This window comes from Ipomoea nil, unplaced genomic scaffold (genome assembly GCF_001879475.1).
Source record: "Ipomoea nil cultivar Tokyo-kokei standard unplaced genomic scaffold, Asagao_1.1 scaffold2791, whole genome shotgun sequence".
NCBI classification, from domain to species: domain Eukaryota; kingdom Viridiplantae; phylum Streptophyta; class Magnoliopsida; order Solanales; family Convolvulaceae; genus Ipomoea; species Ipomoea nil.
Genome location: NW_017619219.1, coordinates 2,143,066 through 2,167,345, shown reverse-complemented (window position 1 = coordinate 2,167,345; position 24,280 = coordinate 2,143,066). Strand labels below are relative to the sequence as shown.

The window sequence follows — 24,280 nt, the reverse complement described above, 5'->3', positions numbered from 1 at the left end:
TCTTAGTTGGGTACTAGCTATCTTATTTTGGAGCACTATTTTGGGACCAGAAGTTCAATAATCGTACCAGGTTTGATATTGTATTCGCGATAAAATTGCTAGCAACATTTAGCGCTCATCCTACAATGAAATATTGGAATAATGCTCAACATATCCCCTGGTATCTTCGGGGTACAAAGACTTGACATTTACATGAGAAACAAAGAAATGGTTTTGATAGGTTACTTGGGTACTAGCTATCTTATTTGATCCCATGATGCCAAGTTCCAAATTGGTTATGCTTTATTTTACCCCCATGTCATATATAAGGACAATATAATAAAGCTTGTGTTGCACAAATGATAAATGAGTATTTTATTAATATTTGAAAAAGTATATATAATATCAAAATTCAATCCACGTGAGATCTAGAAGAGTTACGAGATTGTTATAGAAAATGTTCACTCTAGTGACAATCTTGAAGATTGTAGAATATCCCTTTTCTACTCATTTTGAAACAATGTTTTAAATTATATTAGAATATGTAGACTTTAAAGATTGTTATCTTTAAGTAGAGCCGTCAAAACGGGCTTTGTCCGCCGTTCGGCTAGTCCCGCTCCCTATTTAGGTAGGGGGTGGGTTTCTAAATAAACAAATTTTGTATATTAATACTAAATTTAATATTATGAAAAATTGAATTAAAAACAATTTCAGTCTAGCATCGTTAACCGAACTAAACATACAAAATGGGACGGAGGGAGTATTATTTACATCACAAATTATATTATATATTAAACTAACTAAATTCAAACTATGTGGTCTAATGGTACCTGGGTTGGACTTCCATCTGAAAGATTATAAGTTTGAGCCTCAATGGAGGCGTTATTGGTTTTTTGTGTTTCAGTAGGTTGAGAAAGTATATGAACAGATACTACAATGTAATAGAGCCAGTAGCTTTCAAAAAAAAAAAATCAAACTAATAACTTTTTAAGTTTTGAAAATTAAAACTATTTTAATGTGGAATAAAATTTGGTGTAAAATTTAGTGTAATAGGTTGGATATGGATAAAATATGGTGTCAACATATTTCTTCTTATGTGAAATTTGATGTAGATTTTTTGTGTTTCGGGTTGGATATACAAGGATAATGTGGATTTCAAATTTTGAGTTATAATTACATTTTTTTTTGAAACGTTTGCAGAGTTGCAGCCTGAAGGAAATAACAAATTGCAACTAACCATGCATAGTGAACCACTGAACCACAATTAATGTTGTTTCTAATTTTGGAAATCCGACACCGTGCCTCCACTTTAAAAAAATGTCTAACTCTTTAGGAAAAAACTGCATCCACTTAAAAAAAATGGCCAAAAAACTTCTATTAATTAATATATCAAAAAAATTATAATCATTAGATCTCAAAAAATCAAAAACCACAAGTAAACCACATATTCACACCTAAAGAATAGTTGATATATATATATATATATATATATATATATATATATATATATATATATATATGTGGAAGGGTTCAGGTGCGGAGATGGCTTCCCATGCGGTTGGACGCACCTTAATCATTAACATGGCTCATCTTAAATACACAAATCACCATGAACCTTAAGTCCACAAACAAAGCACCTTAAGAACACAAATCACTTACCTTAAGTACAAAGCCCAAGCACGGAACAAAGCACTTTGAGCACAAAATTCACACACTTAAGATTTTAAAATGTCTCACATTAAGCACAAACTCACGCACATTAAGTACAAAACACACGCACATTAAGCACAACCTCACGCACATTAAGCACAAAACCCACGGACTTTAAGTATTAACTCACAGACCTTAAGTTTCAACAACTACTGACATTAATCACTAATGTCACACACATTAAGTACAAAACCCACGCACATCAAGCACAACCTCACGCACATTAAGCACAAAACCCACGCACTTTAAGTATTAACTCACAGACCTTAAGTTTCAACAACTACTGACATTAATCACTAACCTCACACACATTAAGCACAAACCCTACGCACATTAAGCACAAACTTCACTCACATTAAGAACAAATCTCACGCACCTTAAGCACAAAAGACCACACTTTAAGTTTTAACAACTACTCATATATATTAAGCACAACCCCACGCACATTAATCACAAAACTCATGCACCTTACGCACAAGACTCACGCATCTTATATACAAAACTCACGCCCATTAATCACAAAAATGCTCACCTTAATTTTGACCTAGTGGCAAAAATTACAAAATTGTCACCGCGTTTTTTTTTTTAAATTTTGGTAATCCTGGACGTTGATGTAACACCCCCGATTTCCATACTGATTTAAAGCTTAATCAAGCAGATAAACTAACCATAAAGAGCATACACAGCGGAAGACTAGATATGAAATAGATGGAAAACGTAGAGTGTTATGCCACGTCCACACAACGGTGAACGCACACGCGTAAACCACATCAACATAATCTGTCTATCCAAGAACAAGGTCAACGACAAAAGTCTAACAAAGGCACACAGGCCAAAACCATTACAAGGTTCGAGGGATCTATACTATCTGTCTCTAGACCGCACTTGCTTCTACTCAGCACCTGAAAGAAACACATAAATATATGGGACGACGCCCGGTCAGCGAATGATGCTGGTAACCCACCAATACATGTGAAATATCATATGTAGATAGTTTATATATACAAAATCATTTGCGAAACGGGATATAGTATATATAAGTTCAAATCCAAGAGTAGAAGTCAAACACAAGACTCTATGCACTCACAACAAAGATAAGGGAACACATCCCAAGACAACAAGAAGCAATAACGACTCATAAGAACGGCTCAAGGCATATTCTACCATCACTTAGTAGAACAACACCCGACATGCATAACACAAGAGAATAAGGATATAACCATTGGCAACACATGCCTTCGTGACAACACATGTCACAAATAGAGAATCACACAACAATGGCAACACATGTCTTCGTGACATCACCCATCACGAATTGATATGCCTTCCTTATGCCCGGTTCCAACCTTATGGCTACCCTAACCTTATAACTAGTTCCAACCATTACCTCCAGGACCCCTGTACACCAAGTCCAACCTTATTCCCCTGGGGACCGTCGTCCCCCCTCCGACAACCCTCCAACAAAACCACCGATTTCATAGTACACGAGGGTACCGATCACACATGGCAACACATGCCTTGGTAACACATGTTACCCTAAACAAATACGTGAACCTTACACAAAGGTCACAAACTCCATAATCGCGTCATGGCCACCACGAGGACCACTACCGTACCTTGGTGACTAATGTCCCATACCATTAATCGTGCAATCCAGGTATAGCCACACACACAACACCATCACAGGAATCAATCAACGGATCACAACAAAGATATGAAATCATACTCAACAAGGAATGTATCACAATCCGACAACAACGATGATTAACACAAGTCATCATCCACAATAAGAAAGGACAAACAACACACATGCTAGCATTTAAACACCGAACTAGCATGCTTATCAAACGGGTAAACCAAACATAGTTTCGAAGAACACACAAAACTCATCACGGTTCAACGAATCACAAGGTTGAACACTTAGCACGATTCAAGACACCAAAACCTACATGGAATCCTACCATATAGTTCTAGACATATGAAACATCAAGAAGACACTCAAATAGTTCCACAAAAGAACATCGGAAAGTCAAAAGACCAAATACCGAGTCAAAAGAATCACGGGGAACAAATCCCCAACAAACCACAACTTGTACCCCGCGGGTGGGGCCACGAGTAGACCCCCACATGTGGTACCGCCCGCGCGTACCTCACCCACATCACCATGTACCCCGCGGGTGGTGCACTACCCGCCGTTCCGCCTGCGGGTACACACCTGTACCACAAATAATCCCTTCGAGGATTTTCAACTCCAAGCTCAAATTTAAGTCCAAAACATGCCAAATCTCACCAAATACAACAAAATGACTTGAATCAAAGAAATAGCCAAGCAATGGCATACATGAACCCTAATAACAAGCTCTAGATATGCATTTTCACAAGACAATGCATCAACACTCACATTTCATAGCAAAATCACATGTAGAATCCAATAAATCATCATATAGGTAAGCAAAATAGATTTTTTAAAGAATGGGTTACCTCTTGAAGACTCAACTTTCACTTTAAACACTTCACAAAGCTCCTAACAAGGTCCCCTTTCCACACCCACTTCAAGAACACACCAAAAGATCATAAAGATTTCACCTTTAGAAAAAGATACCTTAGAAAACACTTAAAACACAAAAGGAGCATAGATCTTACCTCCTAGATGCTCAAGAGTAGGAAAGGTGGAATCTTGAAGACAAACTTTGGAGATCTTGATAACCCTCAACTTAGCTTGGAGAGAAAGCTAGCTAGGTTTTTAGAGAGAAGGAAGAGCTTATGATTTGGAAAGTGTTTGGGAAGAAATGAAATGTGTCTCCTAGGTTAGCTTGGAATACCATTACAAGGAAAATGTCTTCTTTAACCTTACTAAGATGAGAAATGTAAGGGAACAAAGGAACTATTCACAAAGCTTTAGGTACAACACTTGACTTTGGGTTGACTAGTCAATTACTAGTCCCCGACTATTGAATTTTCAAGAATTTAAGGAATTAAATTACCAATTGGATTATGATTAATTACTTAATTAATCTCTTAATTGAATTTGGATTACGGGGTGTCACATCCTCTCCCCCTTAAAAGAAGCTTCGTCCCCGAAGCTTGGGTACGACGAATTAGAACAAACGATGAAATGGAACAACAATGTGACAAGAGTGTCGAGAACATCCCCTTTTGGTCAAACCTCAAGGATTCAAAAGATATCAAGAATAAGCAAGAAGTAATAGCATTGCAAGGATTGAAAGAAATAATCAACGGAGACATTGAGCATATCAAACTCTAAACCAAACACAACCACCAACTTCTATTCAACACCCAAGATCTAAACAACTAGCTCCTAGCACAAGCCACAAAGCTAACTACTCCTCCCAACAAGTAAGCGAAAACGAGCACACAAGGTAAACAACAAGCAACCAGCAACGGTAGCAACAACTAAAAGATAGCACAAGCTAAGGAAAAGGTGAACGGGATTACCACGACACTGCGCTAAAACGACTCACTGTCTGATTCATCGGTGCCCTCCTCGGACTCTTCGTCATCTCCTCTTCTTCGGCTTGAGCTGGCCTCGATCTGATTTAACCTCTGGTGGACGGCAACAAACTGCGTCTTCACAAAAGTGAAGCCTTCTTCGATCATCCGGTTCTGTTGGCGTAGGAGGGTGACCACACGCTCCTCGTGCGTCATAGCATCGTGCTCTCTCTTGGTTCGGGCTTCTCTTCTCCTTTGGTTTTCTTCACTCTTGGAATCACTTTCCTCGGCTTTGGCAGCTTCTTTCGCTTCCACTTCCTCTTCTTCATGTCCCTCTTCTTCTTCTTCATCCCCCATAACACCTCCTAGGCTCTGAACCGCGAGGTTCAACTTTCCAACAGGGATCTCGAGCTCTGCAACCAACTCATCTCTTTCCTCGGGAGTCTTCCTAGCAACCTCTTCCAGAGTGATGTAATCACCGTCATCCAGCTAGAACAAGTTGCAATTCCGAAGGTTAGTGGCATCCAACACCATCTTTCCTACAGGCTTCGGCATACAACCATCAACGCTCACACCCTTCTTGACAAAAATCCAACTCAACACCATACCATACGGTAGGCTCTTTCGGTTGTGATCACGGCAGAAGACCATGGGTTGCAACATCAAGGCCGGTAGATTGAACTTTTCCAAGTCCAGTAATCAACATATATAGCATGTAATTAATGTTAGGGTGTGTTTGTAAATCAGGAAAATGACTTCTGGAAAATGTTTTTTGTTAAATGACTCATTTTTCAAAACATATTTTCCTTTCCAGTGTTTAGTTGCATTATCTTGGTGTGTTTGGTTCATTTTCACAAACAAAAAGAACAAAATTGTATAATTAAACATTGATTTCATAAACATTGATTGAACAATGATTTCATATATATATATATATATATATATATATATATATATATATATATATATATATATATATATGAACTGGTTCCATGCCAGTTCAAACAGGTCTCTGAACTAAAAAATTTGTTTCGACTTATTAGTATCCGTCATAAACTAATTTGGGTGAAGCTTGTGAAGTCTTTGCTTGACCTTCTCTACCCAAGAAACAGTGAAGTCTTTCATGTGGAGAAGCTTCCTGGAAAATGACTTCCCCCAAAAACTGGGAAGTCGTTTTCAAAAAAGTTGGCTTGATTATTCTTTGACCAAAAATGATTTTCCATTGACTATAATTTAATATTGGACAGTTATGTCATGTACCAGAGTGCACCTTGCAAGGTGAACCCAGATTTAAAATACACAATTTATATATTGAATGTTCACAATTTACATACTGAATATTCACAATTTATATACACAATTTACATACTTAATGTTCACAGTTTACCTTTTACAAAATTGTGAACATTTAGTATGTAAATTGTGAACATTCAGTATGTAAATTGTGCAATTTACTTTTTACAAAATTGTGAACATTCAGTATGTAAATTGTGTATTTTAGACCCGGATCTATCGAATAATTTGTCGTATATTTTCCCCCTTTCTGGAAACCCAGAAAATGATTTCCAAAAATTATTTTCCAAATTTCTAAACACAACTTTAATTGAAATCAATGTAAATTGGATGACGGGCGGGTCCATAGAATAATTTGCCGTATATATTCCCCCTTTCCATACACTAGATCTGAAAATCCAGAAAATGATTTCTAGAAATTATTTTATGAATTTCCAAACACACCTTTAGTTGAAATCGATGTAAATTGGATTGCGTGGTATCCTTCTTTGTAGTAGTGATTTAATTAAAAAAAAAATTAAGTAACAACAATAAAATTTGAAAGAGAAAGAAGTAATGATAACTTTGAATTTAGTAAAACGATAATGGTTGCTAAGCACTTTGTGCTCAGATGGCATGTAGTGATTTTTTCCATGTAAGAGGTCATGAGATCAAGTCTTAGTGGAGGTGTTGTTGATTCGATGTGCTTCGTTAGGTCGAGAAAGTATATTTGAACATGCCATGATTGTTTTTTTTGTAACCTCCTTAGTAAGAAAATTCCTTTCTTCCTTTACCTATGAAACAAGGTTGGAAACCTGAAACCAGAAAAATGATATTAATTATCCAAGAACAAAAACTAGAGCTCGAAACATAAGATGACTCTCCTGTGAGACCGCCTCACAAGTTTGTAAAAGGTGCTAGGTGCTCATAGGGCGGTCGTTGGGCGCCTAGCAGCCTCCCCTCGGGGGCCTAAGTTCCTTTATAAAAAATGTGTTTTACATTTGAAAAAACAATAAAGCATAAAGCCTGACCCTAGCCCAAAACTTAAAAGTCTAGCCCAAAGCTTACATCTTTAGCCCAAACACAAAATTTCATGTCCACGGATGAAGTATTACCATCTCTCTTTAACTTTAGCAACACAATGAGTAGATGACTTCCAAGTGGTTAAGCGATGGGTGTGTTAATTCCAACGAAAGCAGTAGCGACACACAAGAAGAAAAAATGGCCAACTTGTTCGACTAGTCAGTCAATTCAGCCAATTAGTCAGAAGACCTGTGACACCCCGTAAATCCAAAATCTAATCAAGGATTAATTAGAGAATTAATCCTAGCCTCCTTGCTAATTTATTCCTAAAAATCCTGAAAATTCAATAGTCGGAGGACTAGAATTTGACTAGTCAATCAAGGTCAAAGGGTTGTACCTTATGCTTGTTGGGTTGTTCCCTTGTTTCCTTATTCTTCTAACTTTATTAAGGGCAAAGGTTTCTTTCTACTTAAAGTGTGTGCTCCAAGCTAACCTAGCAACATCTCTTCATTTCATCCACCAACAATCTAAACACAAAATCTCTACCTTCTCTCTAAGAATTTGGTAGCTTCTTCTCCAAGCCAAAATTTGGGCATCATAAATCTTACAAGTTGACTTCCAAGATTCCTACTTTCATAATCTTGAGCATAGGGGAGGGTAAGATCCTTGATCTCTTGGTGTTTTTAGCATCCTTTAAGTTGTCTTTTTCTAAAAATAGAATCTTTGTTGTCTTTTGGTTTGTTTATGAAGTTGGTGTGAAAGAAGGGCTTTAGAAGAAGCTTTCTAAGGGTGAGAAAGTGAAGTTTTAGGTTACAAAGGTAACTCATGGTTTACAAAACCTATTTTCTTACTTATATGATGATTTCTTGGCTTCTACTTGTGATTCTTGTGATGAAATGTGAGATTTGATGCATTGTCTTGTGGTGATGCATGTTTAGAGCTTGTTCTTAGGGTTCTTGTATGTCATTGCTTGGCTATTTCTTGGGTTCAAGTCATATTGTTGTATTGTGTGAGATTTTGGGTGTTTTGGACTTGAATTTGGACTTGTTGTTGAAAATCCCCGAAGGGATTATTTTTGGAATACAGGTGTACCCGCGGGCAGAACGGCGGGCAGGGCACCACCCGCCACCCCACCCGTGGGGAACAAGGTGTCGTGGGCTTGGTACCCGCGGGCGGAACCACGGGGGGTTGTCCAACCGTGGCCCCACCCGTGGGGAACGTGTAAGATGGTTGGCGGGGATTTGTTCCTCGTGATTCTTTTGATTTGGTATTGATGTTTTGATCTCCCGATTTTGTTTTATTGGGCTATTTGTGAGTCTTCTTGATGTTTCGTATGTCTAAAACGGTATGTTAGGAATCCATGTAGGATTTGGTGTATTGAATCGTGCTAAGGGTCTAACTTTGTGATTCGTTGGACTAATGTGAGTCTTGTATGTTCTATGGAATTACTTTTGGTTTACCCGTTTGATAAGCATGCTAGTTTGATGTTGAAATGCTAGTTTGTGCAGTTTGTTCTTTCCTATTGAGATTGGCAACTTGTGTTGACCATCATTTGGTGTCAGATTGTTATCCTTTGTTGTTGAGTATGGTTTCATATCTTTGTTGTGATCCATTGATTGATTCCTATGATTTGAACGTATGTAATCGTTGTACCCCTTTGAATGATACTTGATTAAGGTTATTGTGGAACCTTAGTGTTCTTGGTAATGATGATGACTTGTGTGACTATGATTGAAATTGGTGGTGTGACCTGAGCGTAGGCTCATATGTAGGTGGTTGTGTGAATGAAATGAATAGTACCCTCGTGTACTGATATGTAGGTGGTATGTTGGAGGCTCTGTTGGAGGGGGGACGACGGTCCCTGGCGGTATAAGGTTGGACTCAGAAGTACAGGGTGGCACTCGGAGGTAATGGTTGGAACTGAAATAAGGCCGGGGGTAGCCATAAGGTTGGAACAGGGCATAAGATTGGAACTGTGAAACTTGTGACATGTAGTTGTCACTGTGGCCTGTAGTTGCCAATGTGTGAATGTCTATTCTTTGCTAATGAGTATGTCTTGATGTATTCTACTTTGTGATCAGTAGAATACATCTCGAGTTGTATTTGGTTACAGTTGGTATTCTTGTCTTGTGTTGTCGTAAGGATGTTGATTTCCTTTTCCTTGAGAGTGTGAATGAGTCTTTGAAATTGACTTCTCTCTATGGCTTTTGAAATGATATATACTGTATTCCGTTTCAAAAATGGTTTTGACTTATACTATTTATATATGCTATTTAACGCGTATTGATGGATTACCAGCAATGTTCGCTGACCGGGTGTCATCCCCTATCTTTATGTTGCTTTACAGTTTTTGAGTAGCATCTTGGAGAGCACGCTAGCAGATCGTTAGTTAGTGTAGCTCCTTGTGGCTTGTTTTAGTTAGACTTGTGGCATGTGAGCCGTGGATTTTTATAAGTATGACTATGACATTTTGTTTAGACTTAGCCTGTGCACCTATAGATGTGTAGGTGTGGCATAACATCTTCCGTACTTGTTTATTTGCTTCCGCTTTAATTTAATCTTAATGAGTAGACTTTATCTCTTTCTTAAGCTTTAATTGGTTTTTAAAAAGTTGTGAAAATCGGGGGTGTTACAAGACCGCCTAAATAGGTGCCTACATCGGAATACGTGTCGACCTAGGGGAGCGTTGGCCAATTTTTGCAACATCATCGTCTAACAGATCTTTATTATCCATGAGACCGGTCGAGTTTAGATGAAAATGTAGTACTTATGATAGGAAATGTAATACTCAAATAATTTGATTGTAACTTATGAGGGGCAGTGTGATATTTTATATAGATTTAATTCCATTTTTTGTCCTACATTTATAGGTGATAATCAACTTTTTTTAGTCCTTTTTTATTAGAACATCCACATTTGATCCGAGTATTATTGTGGCATGACTATTTTTAAACATTCATCAACAAAATCGTTGAAATATTGTTTAATACAAAGACATTTCAATCTTTTTTTATATATATATAAAGTAGGTTGAACCTCTATAATTTTTATGTTTATTTTTTTGAAAACATCCCTAATTAAATATCAAAATGCCCTTATATTTAAGGATATTTAAACTGTTTTGTTGATAAAGGACCAAAAATGGCCATGCCACAATAATATTTGGACCAAAAGTGGATGTTCTAATAAAAAAAGACTTAAAGTGGACTGGCACCTATAAATCTAAGACCAAAAATGGTATTAACTCTTTTATATATGATAAAATATAATACTTTTGATGAAAAATCTAATACTTTTAAATCAAATGAAATATTTATGGGTGGAAGAGTTAAAGAGTTACTCATGAAGGAAAGCATAATAATTATTAGAGAAAATGCAATACTTATAAAGAACTCAACCCGTTTGACGGACGAGAGAACCTGTGATACAGTCTTATAGGAAATTTTTTCCAAAACATGGATGAGTTTGAATGAATATCTATATTAAGCAAACTTAGCAAAAAAAAAACAAAAAAAAACAAAAACAAAAACAAAACAAAAAACAAAAAAAAAAACAAACAAAACAAAACAAAACTTGTGATCTAAACAAAGAAGCTTTTCTTCGTGGAAGCTCTTTGAGGACATCTTTCAGACCTGGAAAAAATGGAATTTTATAGTTGGTTTATGTTTAGACTTTGTTGGAAAAATAGCATTAAAATAACATTTTAAGGAGCTATTTTGTGGTACAATTATTAGTTGGGTCCACTTTTGATTTGGTTCGGGTCAAAGTGGATTTGGGTTTTTCGTAGTGAGACGAAGAGATTGATATATTGTACGCTTAAAACGGATAATGAGTGAATGAGATATCAATTATCAAAATAGACCCATTGATTTGGAAAAATGAATGGAAAAAGAATGAGATTTTGTCCCACATTGGTTTGGGAAGTGGATTTGCACCACTATTTATACAAGAGTCTTTCTAAAATTTATTGAATTGTATAGCATAGAGGCTCTTTCTCGTGCGCTGGGGGTGCAAATCAAACCCCAAACTAAGCTTGAAAAGGCTTGGTTTGGGCTTGAACTCGTGTACGTCGGCATCAATTCATCTGTTACTGAATTAATTTTAACGCATTTTACAAAACGTGTTTTGAATGCCATCATGAATGCTATTGAGTACTCCATCTCCTATATAAGCCAAAACGTGTTTTGAATGCCATCATGAATGCTATTGAGTACTCCATCTCCTATATAAGCTTGTGTAGGGACAGTAGGTTTAAGTGAACTACAAACAAGAGAGACACAACTGAAATCACATTTTCTTCTCAAAAACTCTGCTCCTACTCCTTCTTGAACTTGTGTTCTGCCCGTGCTCTAGTTCGCCGGGTTTTTTGTTTGGGTGCTCAAACGTTGAACCGTAGTACGGTTTATCCTGGAAAACCTAGGCTACAACGCTCCTAGCACTTTTGGGAGGTAGCAAATAAGGTTTTAAGGAAAGAGTGTTTCGCTCGACTCGTACTAACCCTCTTCCCTTATTCTCTTCTTTCGGTTTTGGGATTATGCTTTTAAGCAATAAATCCTTACTTCATTTCCTTTGGTTGAAATTATAATCTGGAGGATTATAAGTTCCGTTTTGTGGTTTGATTTACATGTATTTGTGTGTATATATATTATATATACTTCAGAATTATAAAATTATATATATATATATATATATATATATATATATATATATAGGGTCAGGTTCCTATGAGGTCAGGTCTTCCCGTGCGGTAAGTGCGGCATACACCATTAGGTATGCATAAATGCACTGCACAGTTTTCATAAATACACCATTATGTGTGGTGTATTTTTTTTTTTTTTGTGCATTTTTTGGCATTTCATTCTGGTGTATTTTCGAACAATGTATGGTGCATTTATGCATACGTAATGGTGTATGCCGCACTGAACGCACGGGAAGACTTGACCTCACAAGAACCAATATATATATATATATATATATATATATATATATATATATATATATATATATATTATTTTGTGTTAAATCGACTTGGTTCAATATTTTCCTACAATCTTAAAACCTTATTTTCTCTGTATGAACAAGTCGATGGATTCCAAGAGTGTTGGAATAGTGAATGTTGCTCGTGATGCACATTCAAATGCTTGGAACGGCAACGATGTTGCACATTCCGGGATGCCAGTTGATGGCAGCAACGTTGGAAATGATTTTTCCATGGAAGTTGCAAAATCACAAGATGGTGCTCCGGGGAACTTTGGTTCACGAGCCGGTAGACCAGTAGCTGGAGGCACGCAATTGGTACCTATTGTGATGCCTAGTGGATCGGCTAAAAGCCACGAAGGATCCAGTGACTACGTGATCACTACATGTTCTGAGGATTATTATAGTGTGAACAACGACTTCAACCATAATCAAAGTAAAGGCAAACGAAAGTGTTGTCTTGAAGATGATTATGAGAAGGAGGTGAGCAGCCACTATAAAGTGAACCGTCATCCTGGTGAAAAGGTTGAGGACAACTTCGCTTTGGTTAAAGAATGTGGATGGTTGGACGAGTGAGGTCACAACCAAGGTTTCTTTAACAGGTATCCCTGTTGTGCGTTAAAGAACCACCCTTCATGGACTGGACAGTTGAAAAATCGAACAAGGCACACGGGTTTGAGGAACTACTACGAGATAGGAATAAGGAAATTTGTTTCCAATGTGTTTTCCTATTTATTTATTTTTGAATAAATGTTGTAGTATCCTTGCGATACATTTTTATTATTGAATAAAAATGAATTGTTCCATTTGTGTTTTGAACTTTGTATATTTTAAAATATTCTTGTGTGATATTTTAATATATAAAACATTCAATAAGAATGCTTGAGCATTATGTAGCATTATGTGGAAAATGCTAAAATGGCTTAACGGCCGAAACGGAATGTAACAAATGTGTTACATGTTTGAAATCTCATAAGGACTTCGGTTCTAGTTTGATACAGATTTCAAGTATGATCAATTTGTCAAAAATTGGGATAGCTATATAATCGTGAGCGTCATAGCTCAAGTGTTGAATATTTTAAATAATATTCTTAGTACAATTATATAAGCTTGATTCAACTAGTCGGAAAAATTTGATTGATTTGATATTGTTAATTGTGTTGGAATTAACTTTGATCAAAAATTCCAAATTATACTAGTATGAAATGTAATTTGAGACAAATTGTTGGGATGTCAAAATTAAGCTTGAGCTTAACGGAAAATGCTAATTGAATTTAGCATTGTTGAAGTGCTAATTGTAGTGCTTAATAGCACTAGACGTCCAAAATGTTGAATTAGCACTGTGCAAAGGGCTAATTAAATTTAGCATTATAAAGTGCTATGTGACTAGCACTTAAAGGAGTTTACTAACGTATGAATGGTTCATGGCAGCACCTAATCACATTTGTGATTAAGCTTTGTTTTGCTTAATCATCAAGTTGGATAGCATTGGAATGTGCTTAATTAGCAACTCTTTGTGCTGTTGAATTATAGTGCAACCGGTTGGTGCATTTAAAATTCACAGTAACGATTTGGTGCTTTGTTAAGCATCGAATGATGCTTCAATGTTGGAAGCATTGATTCGTGGTTTTGGCTTCGGTCAATCCCGAATGAATTCGTAAAGGCTAATCTATTAGCTTCTACGAGATGTGCTAACGTGTAGCACATGTTTATTCTTTATAAGAATAAAAGAGAAAACCAAATTAATCATGGATTAATGCAGTTATGAGCGATCGATGTGGTGAACATGAAACATCTATTGGTGGTTTCTGCGCAAGCATTAGTATCGTACTCGAGCATACGGCACGGTGTTCACCTCAATCGAACGATGTTGCCGAACATATCAAGACGTTGATAAGTTCGGGTCTACCTCAAAGTATGTGGGAGTGAGACAATACTTTGGGCAAGTAAGTACCTTTTAAATAAGGATTACCTGCATGAAACTCGATAAGGCTTCTTATGGGTTGTTAGTACGTAGGAAGCTTTCCTACGAATATCTGAAATGTGGGGGTGTCTTGCCAAAGGCGTCTATTGGTTCTTAGTACACGCGTCCTATAGTTTGGATGTACATAAGAACACGATAAATTGAATCAAGAAATTCATCGTTCTTTAGAAGATGCATTTCTGTGAAGGTTCAATAAAGCAACCTAGCACGTTGAAATAATGGTTGGAGGGTATGAAAGAGAACCCGAGCTCAAAGCTAGACATAGCAAGCGAGCGAGGATTGAAAAATCCTTTCGTCCAGATTTTCTGACGTACATGTTAGAGTGTGATGCGCATATTATAACTTATTTGCTAGAAAATGAACCGGATTTTCTAACAAGTGTGTTAGAAAAATTAGCCTCAAACGTATGTAGAAGCTGTGATTTCTACGAGATGACCAATGTGGAAAGAGTCTGCAAAGAGTGAAGTAGATTCTGTCTTAGAGAATCATACTTGGAACCGGTTGTTCTTCCTCCTGGTTGTAAAATCTTTGGATCTTAATGGATCACATGTCGGAAGATTTAAAAAAAAAAAAAAAAAAAAAAAAAAAAAAAAAAAAAAAGAACGGTTGGTTATATTGAAGTAAATGGTCGGGCTTGTAATTGTAAATTACATGCAACGCGAGTGCCACGGTTACTTCGATATATATTCTCTTGTGATGAGAATGAAATCCATTAGTATGATACTTGCCATAGCCGTTTAGCGAGACTTGAAAGTTCATCGAAATGGATGTATCGGTTTCTTAATAGACATGGAACGACCTGAGGGTTTTTGTGGTTCCACGCTGTGGAAAGAAAGTGTGTAATTCACTACAAGAAATTTGACATTTAGTGACAACAGAAGTTGTCACCAAAACTATCAATTTTGGTCACTATTGAAATTAGTGACCAATTTTTGAAGTCGTCACATGTCGTCACTATATCCTCCGTCACTATTGTAGTAGTGACGACTTTTGAAAAATTGTCACAATTACTCAAGCTTTTGTGACAATCTATACGTACACTAAAAGTAGTATTTGAGTTATTATAATACTGGTCACAATAAATGTACATTTTGTGACCAAATATGTTATTACAAAAAAATTGATCTAATGGCAACTAAAGTCGTAACAACAATTCAATTTCTTGTAGTCATCATCATCGTCACTAATATCTTTAAAAATAGTGGCAACATATTTGTCACTAAAATAAGTTGAAATAGTGTCACTATTGTCAATTTTAATGTTTTTATAAGTGACCATTACTTGGTCACAATTATTTTCTCTTTTTAAATAATACTAGCCAAATGCACACAATATAAAATTATTTATTTAAAAATCTTGTCATAATTAAATATTTTAATTTAATTATTATGTCAAATAAAATAATTCATTCACCAAATGTTACCTGTCAAATTAATATATATATATATATATATATATATATATATATATATATATATATATATATAAATGTTTTAAGTGACTATTTTGTGGTACAATTATTAGTGGAGTCCACTTCCGATTTAATTCGCGTCAAAGTGGATTCGGATTCTTCATAGTGAGAGAAAGAGATTGATATATTGTACGTTCAAAACGGATAATGGATAAATAAGATATTCTCAAAGTAGATGCATTGAACTGAAAAAAATGAAAGGAAAAAGAATAAACTTTTGTCCCACATTGATTTAGGAAGTGAATTTGCACCACTATTTATACAAGAGTCTTTCTAAGGCTTATTGAATTGTATAACATAGGGACTTCTGTTGAGAGATCAACTATGAAAAATTGAGAGAAGCAAATGGTAACTTTGATTTTAGTAAAACGTAATGGCATTGATACTTTACACACTAAAAAAAAAAAAATCCAAAGATTTTAAAATGCACAAAACTGTCATGTCATCTCCAAATCGTTGGTCATGATAAAAACGTACAAAATAAGGTCAAAAGATAAACATATGAAGCCTTGCCTCAAAATAATTTCAAGTAATTAAAGTGCCATATTATACGGCATTCTGATACTGAGCATTTCATCTGGCCTGACTGAACATTTCACCATCACTAAAAAGGCCAATACTTCCATCTGGCCTGACTGAGAGTTGTAAGAAAAACTTGTTCTCCTGTGGGATGAAGCCCCCCTCTCCCCTCCCTCATGGTAAATTCATAATCACAACTCCTAAATATTGCTTTTATTTGGGTGGAACAGTTTATACAATTATCCATCTGTCAAACTACTACTACTAGAGAGAGTATGTGGATAGAGAATGGTTGAATCAGACCGAGATGCCATGATTGCTTATTTTTGTAACCTCCTTAGTAAGAAAATTCCTTTCTTTCTTTGCCTCTGAAGCAAGGTTGGAAACCTGAAACCAGAAAAATGATATTCATTATCCAAGAACATACTATAGCCACTCTTTGTTAATTTCTAATTTCTAAATGAAATTAAAGGAAACAAAAACTAGAGCTCAAAAGTCAAAAAATAAGGTGACTCCTGTGAGACCGTCTCACAAGTTTGTAAAAGGCGCTAGGGTGCTCATAGGGAGGTGGATGGGCGCCTAGCCGCCTCCCCGCGGGGGGCTAGGTTCCTTTATAAAAAATCTGTTTTACATTTGATAAAACAATAAAGCATAAAGCCCTTACCCTAGCCCAAAACTTGAAAGTCTAGCCCAAAGCTTATAAGTTTAGCCCAAACCCAAACTCTCCAAATACTAAAAATCTAACCCTAATTTCAAGTCCCAAAATTTCATATTTCCACTGATGAAGCATTACCATCTCTCTTCAACTTCAGCAATGCAATTAGTAGATGACTTCCAAGAGGCTATAGCGAGCTGGCAATGATGGACTTTGACAAGCGAAGGAAATCTAGCCGTCCGACAAGGCAAGGGGCTCTACGAATGCAATGGGTGAGGTGGCCACCTACGACTATGATGGGCAACAAAGTGATGGGCGACTGAGAGGGTGTGCTAATTCCAACGAAAGCAGCGGTGACACACAAGGAAAATGGCCAACTTGTTCAACTAGTCGGTCAATTCGACCAACTAGTCATACGGCCGCCAAATAGGTGCCTACATCAGAATACGCATTGGCCTAGGGGAGCATAGGGCAATTTTTGCAACACCATCGCCTCACAAATCTTTATCCATGAGACCGGCCGGGTTTAGATGGAAATGTAGGACTTGTGATAGAAAATGTAATACTACTCAGATAATTTGATTGTTACTTATGAGGGGCAGTGTGATACTTTATATATGTGGAAATATAATACTTTTGAGGAAAACTGTAATACTTTTAAATCCAAATGAAATATTTAGGGGTGGAAGAGTTAAAGAGTTACTTATGAAGGAAAGCATAATAATTATGAGAGAAAATGCAATACTTATAAAGAACCCGACCTGTCTCACGGACGAGGAACCCGTGAGACAGTCTCATAGGAGTTTTTTTCCAAAACATGGATGAGTAAGAATGAATATCCATAGTAAGCAAACTTAACAAAAAAAACTTACTTGTGATCTAAACAAAGAAGCTTCTCTTCGTGGAAGCTCTTTGAGGACATCTTTCAGACCTGGAAAAAAGGGAATTTAATAACAGAAACAGACAGCATAATATATAATTAACAAAATCTTGGACCTTTTTATCAACCTGCAGCTTGTCTTTCTATCTTATAGGCAGAGCGAATAACACTCCTAATTTGTTTCCCAGCTTGTCTGGTGAAACAAAAAATTTTAGCAAGACAATCCAACCAACCAAAACAAACAAATAATGCTCACTGAAACTTGAGCATGGCACCAGCAACAACCACAAACCTCAATTTTGTCTTTCCCCGTATCAGCTCCTGTTCAGCTTGCACTGCGTTCTTCTGAAATGGTTTAAGCATGTTTATTAGCTTACAATATAATATATCAAAAGGGGAAGATAAATTCACTGCTTAAAGGGAAATTATTAGGTGACCAGCAATTTCTTACAGCTTGTAAGTATTTATTCTTTAAACACCAGCTTCTTCAAGGAATAGAAAGGGGGAATTACACGTTTATTTATATAATACCAAAATAATAAAGGACCCAGCTTACAATTTCTATTATATATTAACCAAAAAGTGGCAAGTATCAGTAAATTAATCATCCATAGTGCAGCCAAGAGAACCAAGCTTTAATAAGTAAATAAATAAATAAAAATAAAAATATGTAGGCAAATTGACAAACACAATAAGAACTTCCAATCTTTCATGTCACAAACAGTAGCTTGACTCATGGAAAACAAAATGCAATTCTCCGCAGTCTACACCCATTTTCTCACTTTTTTGCACCCAAATAGTCAACTGATTAAGGAATCTCTTAGTTACTTGAGCATCTTTATTTACAACTAATAATGGAGAGCACAAGTCTGCTAGTCAAGTTTTAAAAATCAACTTTGGCACAAAATGCACTGTGTGGACTCCAATTTACGTAGAAAATGAATCATTCCCATCAAATCTCCCTTCCACTCCCCCAACACAGCAGCACAAGAAATTAAATCTGTCCATTTTCTAAATTTATTTTTTGTCATGAGGGGTGGGGGTGGGGGTGATGTTGAAAAGTGAGGAAAGAGAATGTCATGTTGAGAGATCAAGCATAATCTTCACAAGATGGTATAATTAATTTGAGCATTACTAGCTATCAAACAGAACTTTAATATCAAGTGTTCCAAATATAAACCAAGATAAAAGGTGCAAAAGAAATACCTCCCATTTCTCACTCTCTGCCTTCAGAAAATCAATGGATTTCTTCAGCTCTTTGACTTTTGCATCAGCCTTAGAAAGCATGGCCTGCACACAGCAATAGAACTCTGTATTACTACAGCCTTACAATATAAAGAGTGCTGAAATATACTTAAATCAAGATTAGTGGGAGGTAATGTTACTTTCTCTGCCCCCACTCATCCGTTTTCTGCCTTCCCCCATAATTGGTAGGCATTGCTTTCTAAGCTTTATCCCATCAAAACTGAAAGTAAATTAACCAGTTCTTATATCTTATGAACCTTGAATTTATGTCTTTAACCTTTTACAGTTTTACTTATTATTCTTTTGATTCTTTGCATCTTAGAATGTCTCCAACTTTTTCTTATAGTCATGCTTTACTAATTTGTATGGTTTCTTCTTTAATGTCTGTTTATTTTATCTACCCAGCATGTTGATGAAGCCTAACGCCCTAACTAGGTCCATTGGTCCAAGCTTTTTTACTTGTCAATAACTAAAATATTTTTTTCACAGATATTTGTAGAGAAAAAACACTGACTGCTGTAAAAACAGTCTATTACCTCTTCACTGACAAATATGCTTCTTGCTTTGTAGTACAAAAATCGCCTTGGTCCTGTGGGTAGTAAACAACTCTCAGGGCTAAAGGAAAAAGGATTTGAGCAGTTCGTGTGACATCAGTAACCAGCCTAATAAGTCACTCATGCAAACACATTTAGAAATCACTAGCTTCATACATCAATTGTAATTTTCTTTCTTATTTCTTTTCCTTTTTATAAAGACTGTCTTCATTCATAAATTATTGGGGGTGACTCCAAAGATTCAAACACCAATAACCAGATGAATACTCAATCTATAACACACCCTCCCAGCAACATTCAAGTCAAAATTGAGATTATTATAAATATGATATTGTCCAGGGATTTGCCCATCCTAACCCTTACACCATATAATCCCCGAAGCAAATGAAAAACAGATAATTTTGCTTAATTGACATAGCAGTTGTTCAAGTATGGTAACTGCTTTACACAATGTGGTTTCCAGAAAAGAAAATTTATTATCAATATAAAATGACTTACTTTTCAGACCCAAGAATCCAAGGCTAAGAAAAGCTCCTGTTGTGATCAGAGGATGTGAAGCTGCAATACAAATACCCTCTGCAAAAACAATTTATTATTAGGAAAAACACAATAACACAGAAACAATAATAATAGAATTGTTAAATACACTTATAAGTAGTACAAACCTTTCATCCTCCCAAAAGTTAAGTCCTCATATAAATGATATTCAGCCTTAACATCTTGCAAGGAATCCTGCATCCATTTTATCATTAATCAAAATCATCGTCATAAAGAAACAGGACTAATTTTTGTGCATCATACACAATCTCATATTCAATTTTTGGATCTGAATGCATGACTTTGTATTCATATTAGGATCAGTACAAGAATTCAAATTTTGTGGTTTCTCTTCAATCATTATGCTTTAAAACATATCACCATTGATTGTATCACCATATAAACCATTAACTTGGCTATTGTAAAATTTCAAATACTACAAATACGAGGAAGTATTCATTTCTGCGCTAAATAAAATGGGGCCAAAGTACTGATTAGCAAGCTAAGAATACCAAAGCTAAAAGAGGAAATAGGAATATATTACAAGAGTTTGATTAAAATGAGCAGACGATGTGGTCAGGATACGATCCAATCGAGATTTGGTTACGGTGATTGCACTCTCTATTACAGTTTCTACAGTCTGCTGGGCCTGCCGCGCCTGTTGCAGAGCATCGTCAATCCACGGTGCAGCCTGTGCTAGGGTTTCCAAATTGTCTGAGTAGTTTCCTCGCTGTCGAGGGAGTGACGGGGCGACGGGGGACGGCGGCGCTTTTGAATTCTCATCTGACGATTCGGCGATTATGGCCATCGTCAAAAGCAGTGGCGTTCGCTTCTAATGGCTTCTGTTGTCTGAGATCGCTCTGGGTAGAGCGACGGAGTGCGGGGAAATTATAGTTATAGGTATAGGAATAGATAATTCCGCCTTTTGTTTTGCGACTATTGCCATTGTCCATTTGAGTTGTCAATTTTTATTTTTTATTTTTTAAAACCTTAAAACGTTTACTAACTGGAAAATTTCAAAAATGAAAATTTTGTTTTGAATGCTACTGACAACCTCTCATATGAGAATTTAATTGGGGTGTCATCTGTGTATAATGTGCTTGGCCAAAATGGGGGAAATTAGAGAATAGAAAACATAAAATATGTTTGTTAGTACAGTTTTTCACTTTAAAAATATGAAACAATTTTCTAATTTTCTAGAAAATTGAAAAAATGTTAAAAACTGTTTTCTAAATAGAAAAAAATCCAACTATCAATCTATATGTTACTATAACTACATTCACACAATTATTTACTTACATATTTATTCATTATTATGGTTACATTTATTATCATCTTCTTTTACTTATTACCATACTAGTATTCTACCTGTGCGATGCACGGTTCAAAAAAAAAATGAATCAAGAGGAGGGGGCCAACCCCATTAGACTACATTATAAATGATACGTTCCTGAGGAACACCGTGATCATTCTCTACTAACAACGCGAGAGCTTTCCTCGTCGGTTGAGCCCAAACTCTCATCCCACGCTCCTAACTCAAGGCTCGCTTAGCCAAGCAATCTGTCACTCGATTTTGTTCTCTGAAAACATAAACAATTTTAACTTGTTAATCCTTCTCCTTCCACCATTGACATAAAATCTCTCATAATTGTCCCTACAGCTTAGTTTATCAACAATTCTCCTGACATCAGTCTCCACGCACACTTTTGTAAATCCCTTATCCCATGCTAGTCTCAAACCCTTTAGAATAGCCTAGGATTCAGCCTCTTCAATTAAGCATACCAATATTTATTGTAAACCCAATAATCCAATCCCCTCTATTATTTCTAATAATTCCCCCACAACCAGTCCTTCTTGAATTCCCATTTCGACCGCCATCAGTATTAAGCTTAACCCAACCAGAATCAGGTTTCACCCACCTTAGCAACTCTCTTCTAATACTCCCCATCCCACGACCACCCCCATATCACTTTATCAAAAGCTCTCTTCGTATCAACCGCTTGATTGGAATCCAGTCCGCCTTGTGTTTAATTTTGTCGCCACCTTTAGTGAAGATACCTTCATTCCTCCACTTCCAAATCCACCAGGGTGTGGTCGCCATCAGCAATTGACCATCTTCCACCAACCTACAAGCTCCTTTCCCATCAAAGGACAACCTCTAATCTCGATCTAATTCATTCGTTGGTGGCAACTTACGCCACACATCCAAGGCTCTCGGGCACCATCTAATCACATGATCAATGTCCTCCACTTTATCTCGGCACCAACAGTATCCATCATGGTCAATGAATCTTCTTCTATGACGTTCGTGGTTCGTCAGTAGTCTATCATGCTTCAGCAACCAAAGAAACATCGAGATCCTGTTTGGAACCTTCAATTTCCATAGTCTTTCCCAGCTCTTGCCATCCTCAAGCCTTGCAAAATTCTGTAGACACCCATAAGCTGATGAAACTGAAAACTTACCATCATTAGCGAGCATCCAGCAAAGTCCATCACCATCTTCCATTCCTTTTGACAGCATAGAAGCCTCCAATCTGGTTGTGACCTCCTCCGGTAGTATCCCTTGAAAAAGGAAGTCATCCCATCCTCTTTGCTCACTCCAGTAGTCCGCAACACTAGCATCCATATCCTCCACTAGAACCTCCACTAACGCATACCACTCTAACGCTTTCGGCATCAACCATTTTTCTTTCCAAAACTTGGTTGATATTCTGTTAGCCACCCGCTTTCAAACTCCATGCACTAGAATATCTTTTGCTTTCACAATTCCTTTCCACGCATTAAAACAGGTTATGGGACACTCTAACTCCTAAAAGGAAGTTGCACCATTAAAATACTTGGCATGAAGCACCCGTTCCCATAATGCATCCTTCTCGTTAAACATCATCTAACCAAGTTTAGCCATAAAGGCTACATTCATATCCCTTGCTCTGCGTATACTCAGCCATCCATCATCCTTAGATTTCGTGACAATATCCCACCCAACAAGGTTAATACTTCGTTTACTATCGTTACCTCCCCCACAAGAATTGCTTGATCCTCCTGTCAATGGAATCACAGACTCCAAGCAGAAGATTCGGCGTTTGCATGACATAGAAAGGTGTAGAGCTAAGCACTGACTTAGCCAAAGTCAATCTTCCAGCAAAGCTGAGATGCTTGGTTTCCTATCCCTCAAGTCTAGAATAGATTCTTTCAATAATATTAGCAAATAAATCAGCCTTAACTCTACCATGGATAGATTGAACTCCAAGATATCGTCCAAGATTTTGAGTTCTTGGAATACCAGTTATCCTGCTTATTTCAACTGTAACCACATGGCACACATTAGGTGAGACAAACAAATGAGATTTATGTAAGCTTACCTCTTGGCCTGAAGCTCTACAAAAATTATCAAGGCATTTCTTAATAATTGAAACTTGATCCACACTAGCCTCTGCAAACAACACAAGGTCATCCGCAAAGAAAATATGAGAGATCATATGCCCCATTCTTGCAATTTGGAATCCCTTCCATTCCCCATCCTGGACAACTTTACTAATCAGATGCTCAATCGTTCCATGCAAAACACAAATATATAAGGTGAAATTGGGGGGGGGGGTTTACTAACAGGAAATTCTCAAGAATTTTTGAAAATTGAAAACAGTCTAGGTGTTTATTATGTTATTTTCTCATTTCCAAAGTTGAGAACTATTCCCCCTTTTTTCAAGAAATTAGAAACACAATCCAAAGTTGTTTTCAAAATTGAAAATACACGAGTGAACAATATCATAGGTACCCATCGAATCTGGCTAACATATTTTATTTTTTTTTTTGTCTTTCTTCTTTCTTCCTTATTTTCTTCTTTATTTTCTACTTTAATGTCAGTCTTTGCTGCCACCTACCACCCTCCATTTTCCTTATTTACTTTCTTCTTCTCTTTCACATCCACCCTCTTAGACTTTCCTTCTCCACTTCACTTTCTTCTTCTCTTTCTTATTCACTTAGGCGAACTGCTTTCTTATTTACTTAGGTGAATTGTTGCTTC

At 36.6% G+C, this 24,280-nt stretch overlaps 1 protein-coding gene across 4 annotated transcripts; it reads right to left on the bottom strand.

Annotated features, from left to right (window-relative positions):
- Positions 1-16,306: 16,306 nt before the first annotated feature.
- On the bottom strand, positions 16,307-21,172 carry LOC109157666. Of its 4 annotated transcripts, none has more exons than XM_019305525.1 (9): positions 20,801-21,137; positions 20,385-20,451; positions 20,218-20,295; positions 19,702-19,754; positions 19,127-19,210; positions 18,213-18,265; positions 18,049-18,113; positions 17,943-17,971; positions 16,307-16,750 (listed from the first exon to the last, which is right to left on the bottom strand). In XM_019305525.1, exons 1-9 carry the CDS (start codon positions 21,062-21,064, stop codon positions 16,706-16,708), a joined length of 738 nt encoding a protein of 245 aa, XP_019161070.1. In that variant the 5' UTR covers positions 21,065-21,137; the 3' UTR covers positions 16,307-16,705. The 4 variants fall into 4 exon arrangements, with proteins under 4 accessions (XP_019161070.1, XP_019161069.1, XP_019161071.1 ...); XM_019305524.1 differs by having other exon boundaries at positions 16,323-16,772; positions 17,913-17,971; positions 20,801-21,135; XM_019305526.1 differs by having other exon boundaries at positions 16,666-16,750; positions 18,037-18,113; positions 20,801-21,172.
- Positions 21,173-24,280: the final 3,108 nt, after the last annotated feature.